The sequence below is a fragment of the Helianthus annuus genome, chromosome 1, assembly GCF_002127325.2.
Source record: "Helianthus annuus cultivar XRQ/B chromosome 1, HanXRQr2.0-SUNRISE, whole genome shotgun sequence".
NCBI classification, from domain to species: domain Eukaryota; kingdom Viridiplantae; phylum Streptophyta; class Magnoliopsida; order Asterales; family Asteraceae; genus Helianthus; species Helianthus annuus.
In genome coordinates this window covers 116,335,073-116,342,300 of record NC_035433.2, presented here as the reverse complement: position 1 = coordinate 116,342,300, position 7,228 = coordinate 116,335,073, and the positions used below count along the sequence as shown (strand labels likewise).

The window sequence follows — 7,228 nt, the reverse complement described above, 5'->3', positions numbered from 1 at the left end:
GAATAATTCATTACTAATCCAAACGATTACATATAAAGGAAACTACAATTAACCACTACTCACATGGAGGAGATCATGGATCACCACTCCTTTATTTTAGGAACAACTCCTTGACCCACAAGCTAACCTAACTGACATAAGGAAATAACATAATTGAAAATAACATCATTAATGAAAATAACATAATTAATTTAGCCTAAGGTTGGCTTCGGTACACATCAGTTGGGTTGGCCTATTTGGTAGAGGTTTATGTCTTTTAAAGGAGAGATTCTAGATTCATATCTAGGCAAGAGTGTAATTTAGATTATTTGTGTAATTTATAGTAGAAGTAACATTTGTAATTAAAAAAAATAATTTATGTGGAGATAAGTACTTGTAAATGTTGAAATTGCGGGAGATAATAGAATAAGGTTTAGACACACGAGATAAGTGTTGAAATTGCAGGAGATAATAAAATAAGGTTTAGACACACGAGATAATATTTAAAATGAAGAACCCACAAGATTCTCATCTGATTAAAATAGATTTCAACGGTCTTGAATGAAGAAGAGTGTAAAATTTTGAATTCGTAAACTTTAATTTATAAATAATAATAAAAAATATAAAGATAGTTGAAGTTACTACCCGCGCTCTATGTTAAGTTTCAACGTAGATAAAAAAAATCACGACCGGACATTTTACCAGACGATAAAAAATCGCATCACCGAGATAAAAAATCGGTCGAGGTACTGTAGTTGATTTGACAAGAAGGACACTTAGAATTAATATTATTATTATAATTATCTGTCTATTTTGGGAGAAGGCCATGTTTTGGAGGAAATCACAAAACATAGGTGAGTTTGTTGCTTGTGTTGCATAGAAATTGATAGGAGTGCATGTCCTCATGAATAAAGAACCCAATCTTATCTACAATTTATGTTGGTAATCACAATCTCAAGGTAATCTTTGACCTAAGACTATATACGTATAGTTTATTCTTAAAAAAAAAAAAAAAAAAAAAAAAAATCATGTTTCATGGGTCAACCCTTCTTGATCCGACCAGTCACCAAAACCATTTTGACCACCCTATAATACTACCAATAATAATATACTGTAATATTAGTTAATCAATGGTGAATCTAGCAAATCCTTATGGGGGTAACGTTTCAAAGAAAAGGAGTAACGGAATCGAAAAAACAAAAATTTACACTACTGCCTGAAGATACATATCCGAGGACGGACCTTCCTCAAGAAGGCCGGACCAGATCATAACTGGACGCATATCCCAAAACCCCTGTCCCCCAGACAGCTGCAGACGGACCATCAACAGGTGTGTCCAGCTGAATGACGTCATGATAGTTGACTAGTATAAATACCCCATCAAGTACAAGCCAAGTACGATTTCCTGAACCTTTGTCCTACTTTCCCTCTCTACTTTCTCTCTCTATCAAATACTTATCCTCACGCCGGAGGGTGGTCGCAGAGTGGCCCTCCCATCTCTGCGACGAGCCTAACGGTTTATTCTTTTGCAGGTTTAGGTCCTCGATCATCCTCAAAGGTTCAAACTCAGATCTCAGGCTCCGGCCTTAGGTTTTGGATCCTCACCGCCGGAGCGTCAAGGGGCAACAGGGGTTACCCCTTCTAACAAGGTAGATCCACCCCTGCTAGTAATCGCTTTCGGGCTAACGATTACTGATCCAACAACTCCGATTCGACTAATGATGAACTTAAGGATATTTAACTACTGTTCGCGAATCTCGTCTCGAAAGCACTCGATCGGGAATTCATTGTGAGGGATCGACATGTATTTTGCCAAGATTGTGAGACCGCTCGACACTGAAATCGTGGACCTATGATGCCTAAACCCGGAAAACAGTTTTGAAGCAGTTAACCAAGATTAAGACCGAGAACCGAGCCAAATAATCTTAATTGGTCTGGTCTCGGGCCAGTCCCGAACCGGGTATCTGGGTTACTCCGTCGTGTCTAAATCCTTCTCAGCCCTATCCTATGTCCAAACTCGAGTCACATCGATCTGCTCAACCATGTGTCTACCCAAGACACTAAGAACCTGATACATGGGCTCGAGGTGTGAACCGCCATCGTCTCCAGCAACAAAACTATAGACCTGATCATGAACCTCCAACCAACTCCTACCAGCAACTTTCTTATTTCCCAAACTGTTAACCATATTCCTCATCTTGGCTCGATCGTCCCATTTACCTTCAGCAGCATACATATTCGCCAGCGTGACATAAATTCCTGACTTTTTAGGCTTCAAATCCAACACCTGGCGGGCAGTCATAGCCGGCTGCCCGTGTGCTTTACACGCTCCAAGAAACGCTGCCCAAACCGATTCGTCAGGCGTAGATGGCATACTGCGTATTATATCATACGCTTCCTTAAACCTTCCACCACGCGCAAGCAAATCAATTACGCAAGCATATATTTCTTGGCTCGCCCTCATTTTGTACGTTGTGGTCATCAGTTTAAAGTAAGTCAACCCCTGGTCAATAAGTCCAGCATGACTACAAGCAGTAAGAACCGCGATGAACACAATCATATCCGGTTTTATACCCGACTTTACCATCTGATTCAACAACTCCACTGCCTCGTGGCCATACCCGTGGCTCCCCAATGCAATCATCATCGAAGTCCACGAAACCCGATCACGACAACACATTTCACTAAAGATTCTTCTAGAATCTTGAATGCTTCCGGACTTTGCATACATGTCGATTAGGGAATTCGCTAACGCCAGATTCTGTTCAAGGCCTTTCTTGAAGATCCTGCAATGAATCTGTTGACCACTGGTCAAAGCTGATAAATTTGTGCAGGCGGTTATAACACTGGAAAATGTGAAGCAATCTGGAGTGCAACCCTGCAGTTCCATTTGGAATAACAAGTGTAAGGATTTAATCGGGTCAGGCTTCACGTATCCTGCTATTAACGTGTTCCATGTAACGTTGTCTTTTCCGTTCATTTCCTTAAAACACAACTGTGCCTCGTGAAAACAGTTACACTTGGAATACATGTCTAGTATAGAGTTCATTACTGGAAGATTAAGGTCAAACCCGAGTTTGACCACCGAAGTGTGTATCTGCTTGCCGTAAGTATGAGATCCAACTCCTGCACATGCTCTGATTGCAATTGAGAGACTATATGGGTTTTGTTCGGCTTCTTCCTGTGTAAAGAGGATTAAATAAATACTAAAAATTAGTTCTTGTTCAGAAATAATGAATTCGGTTTTTAACTAGGGGTGACACTTCCTAACACGACACGAAAATAAATAGGTTTTGGGTTGTCATATCTTAAAACTCGACCAGTTAAAACAGTTAACTAACACATACCACGAACATTTGTCGAAACACTTCAAGGGCGGCAAGCCCGTCATCCCTATGAGTGAATCCGGTTATAAGTGTAGTCCAAGACACCTGATTCTTGACCGGAATCTCTTCAAACACCAAACGCGCATGCTCCATACTTACACAACAAGTAGCATACATATCCAAAAGTGCATTATCAACATATATGCTAGTACCAACAAACCCATATCTCAAAGCCAGCCCGTGAGCCGAAGCACCACAAGAAAGGGACTTCATGCCTTTACAAGCCTTCAAAACACTCGACAAAGTGAACTCGTTAGGGCGATCCAGACATTCCCTCATCATATCTTTGAACATCGTCCATGCAAAGCGGTAGTGATCGCAGGATGTGTAACCAGAAATCATGGCTGTCCATGCAACTACGTCTCGGTCAGGCATTTCATCGAACAGTTGGCGCGCATGTTTGAGTAACCCGTTATCAAAGTAAGCTTTGATGAGATTAGTGGATAGTTTGGCGGGAGATTTTTGTCGAAATGGGGGTGGGTTTGATTGTGGTTTGTAATTCTGGGTCCAATGTAAGACATTACGAACTTGTACAGGAATTTTATTGTGCAGCTTATTACGGCTCATGGTTGCAGACTGCAGTTCATAATTGTGGCTCATGTGCAACTTGCAGTTCAAAATTCTGGCTCGGCTTTTCTTTTCTTTACTCGTGGACTGGGCCAGCACCCAATGGGCTTTCGGTTCGGTTAGCATTTACTCATTTAGTAGTTAATTAATTGGGCTAAGAATTTAGACATTTCCTTTTATTTACTTAACAACTTAGGGTTGTTTGTTTAGTTCTTAACGAGGCTCTTAATGGTTCAGATCTCTTATGGTTCAGCACTTAATGGTTCAGACTGTTTGTTTCATGAGCAGATGTCTGAATGATTTAGACATTTGTCTCTGAATGATTAAGCATTATAATTATACTGAGTTTGAATGGTTAAGACCTCTTATCTGAATTGGTCAGACATTTGCCTCTAAAAGGTTAAGCATTATACTGATTTTTAATAATTCAGACTGGTTTAGCACTTACACATTCTGAAGTTGCCAAACAGCCTCTTAAATCATTTCTTTTAAAATGATTTATAAAGTGTTTATAAATTCATGAATTATCTAATACATCTGTTTTTAGTAAAACTATGAAATCCTATTTTCTATAAGATGTCTACATTATATACTTACTTGAAGAAACTAAGTAAATAGTATTTAAGTTATAAGGCCAATATTTGTACTGATTAATACGAGCTTCTCTCTATTTATTTATTGATCGTTACTTTCTTTGTAATTTTCTGATAACCCTTATTATTAATCTATATTAACTTAGTTTTGAAATTTAGTGAAAATAACCCTACAATCTATTCAAACTATTATTTTACCACCTACAAATGTTAGTTCAATTTGTTTAATTGTAGATATATATTTCAATTTTGAATAATCAATCTATTGGATATATTAGTAAAGGATATTGTATTTAAAGCATTTGAGATATGAATATAAATATTTTATTTGTCTTTTGTAATTTCATGTAAAAAGAAATTAAGTGGAGTAGAGATGGGCAGTTGAATGTTAAATTTGCAGGAGACAAAGAAGATAAGATTCTCATTTGATTTAAAATATATATCCAAAGTCATGATGTCATGAATGAAGAAGAGTATACAAATATGAAAATGAAAATTTTAATCAATGAAAATTAAAAGATATGATTGAGATTGAAGATTACTAAATGCGCTCGGAATAACATGACACTAATTTATTAGATAGTTTTATTTGTTTCTATGTTATATATAAAATTTTATGAAATAACACTCATAAACCACCCACTTACTAAGTTTTCTCTCTAAACCCGTCGGTTTCTGAGTTTGCTCGACGACGAAGATGGGAATGGATTAGTGTACGAGGTTTAATCGTCTCGCTTATTGGTATCGGTCTTGATCTAACCTTTCTCCCTAATTGGTTTCCTTGCTTTGTCCATTCGCGGCCTGGTTTCTTTGGTGTTGGTCGGTTTGTCTTCTCTCTCTTTCGTTGGTCTCGGTTTCATGGCGACGGGGGTTACCAAGTTCTATGTGGCTAACATCCCAGATGGGTGCAGACCATGGGATTTAGGCTTCCCGTCTTAGTAACTACGGTGATATAGCATGCACTTATATCGCGAGGAAGAGAAGTAAGGAGGGTCTCAAGTTCGGTTTTGTTTCTTTTAAAGGGGTTAAAGACTGGAAAGAAATGGAGAGGGGGCTGCAGGGCATCAAAATAGGGGGATGCAAGCTAAAGATCAATCGGGCGAGGTTTGCTAAGGAAAACACTTTGGCTGAGGAGACAAAGGACCGCCCTGGTACTGGCAAGCCAGTGCTCCGTAGGGAAGAGGAGGTTAAAAACGACCGGAAGAACGCCTTTTTGAGACATGGATGTTCTTACAGCTCTGCTCTAATGAACAATAAGGTGGACTCGATGAGAAATGAGGAAGTTGTGGTTGGATCTGATAAAGTGGTCAATGTTCATGGGGAAACAAGTGCTTTTTTGACTTACAAGGAAGATCGGTGGTAGGCAGGGCTAAAGACTTCGGTTCTTTGATTAGTCTGAAGGTTAACCTTAAGGCGGCGGGTGTTAGTGGGTATAAGCTATATTACCTGGGGGGTTTTAAGTTGTTGCTAGCTTTCGAGGATGACTGTGAGGCTTCGGAGTTTCTGCTAAACGTTAGTATGTGGAAGGAGTGGTTTGAGTCGGTTGACTTATGGTCTGGGCAGACAATGGCGTATGAGAGGATCGCCTGGTTAAAGTTTCATGGCGTTCCGGTGAATCTGGCTGAAAATAAGGTTTTCGATGATATAGCTTCGTTGTTCGGAAAAGTCGTTAAAGGCTAGCAGCTGTCACCTAAAGACTGGGATTTATCCACATCGAATTTTGGTGGATATGGGGTCAAGAATTGCGGATTCAGTTACTTTAAAATGGAAGAGCAGAAAGTTTAGAGTTTGGGTGATGGAGGAACTTGATGACTGGGTTCCGAACTGTTTGTTCGACGAGGAGCGGTCGGAATTGGTTACCGGAGAAGATGAAGGGGACGCGGATTCTGGTTCGCCGATTGGGAAAACGTTTGTATCGGAAGCCGAAAAGTCTGAGAACGCCGAAGGGTTGCATGGGGACATGGTTAACGAAGAGATGGAGAGTTTTGAGGAAGAATTTATTATGGAGAATGTTAAGTCCCAAGAATCTAGGGAACAAGCTGGTGGTAGTGGGGATTCGGTAAAGGTTATTAAGTGATTAAAAAAAAACTTTTAATTTAATAAAGGATAAACATAAGAAAAAAATCAGTGGTTGTTAGCCCAGATTGTGAGGCCCGGCCCAGGAAGAGAAATAGAACTGATTTGGCAGATGTGGACTTTGATGTCTTCAATTTGGGCCCAAAAGCAGTCGATGGAGACTCTGGTGATAACAAGGAATCTGGCACGGGGAGTCTTGAAAGGAAAGATAACTGTGATTCGAAAATCGATCTTAACAATAGGGATATGGAGGAGGATTTAGATGGTGGATCTGGTTCTCGGAAGGAAACGCTTCAGATGCCAGTGGAAGGGTCGCTGCCGTGGGGCTCTGTTTCAAGAAAGAAGAGTGGGAAGGAGGAATTGGAGGCTACAGTCAAAATCGCAAATTTGGTGGGTGTTGAGCTGGGAAATCATAGCAGGCTGGTGGAAGAGGCTATCGCAAAAGACGGTATTAATGTAGTGTTTCCAAGAATTTTCTTTCTGTCAATTTGTGTGGGTTAGGGGGCTCGATTAAAGAGGGGTGGATTAGTGGTCTTAAGGAGAAACACAAGATTGAATTCATCATGATTCAGGAAACAAAACAGGAAGTATTGTCTAATTTTATTATTGAGAAGTTTTGGGGTAAAG

At 39.8% G+C, this 7,228-nt stretch overlaps 1 protein-coding gene across 1 annotated transcript; it reads right to left on the bottom strand.

The window, feature by feature from the left end:
* Window positions 1–1,169: 1,169 nt before the first annotated feature.
* On the bottom strand, window positions 1,170–4,119 carry LOC110873792 (putative pentatricopeptide repeat-containing protein At1g56570). Its single transcript, XM_022122796.2, has 2 exons — window positions 3,327–4,119; window positions 1,170–3,160 (listed from the first exon to the last, which is right to left on the bottom strand). The coding sequence occupies exons 1-2, from the start codon at window positions 4,056–4,058 to the stop codon at window positions 1,985–1,987; spliced, it is 1,908 nt and encodes a 635-aa protein (XP_021978488.1). The 5' UTR covers window positions 4,059–4,119; the 3' UTR covers window positions 1,170–1,984.
* Window positions 4,120–7,228: the final 3,109 nt, after the last annotated feature.

Excerpts from the sequence above, each read along its gene's own strand:
- LOC110873792 (XM_022122796.2), bottom strand. The coding sequence starts at position 4,058 with ATGCTAACCGAACCGAAAGCCCATTGGGTGCTGGCCCAGTCCACGAGT. Across the intron at positions 3,161-3,326 it reads TGTTTCGACAAATGTTCGTG|GAAGAAGCCGAACAAAACCC; the intron begins GTATGTGTTAGT and ends CTCTTTACACAG.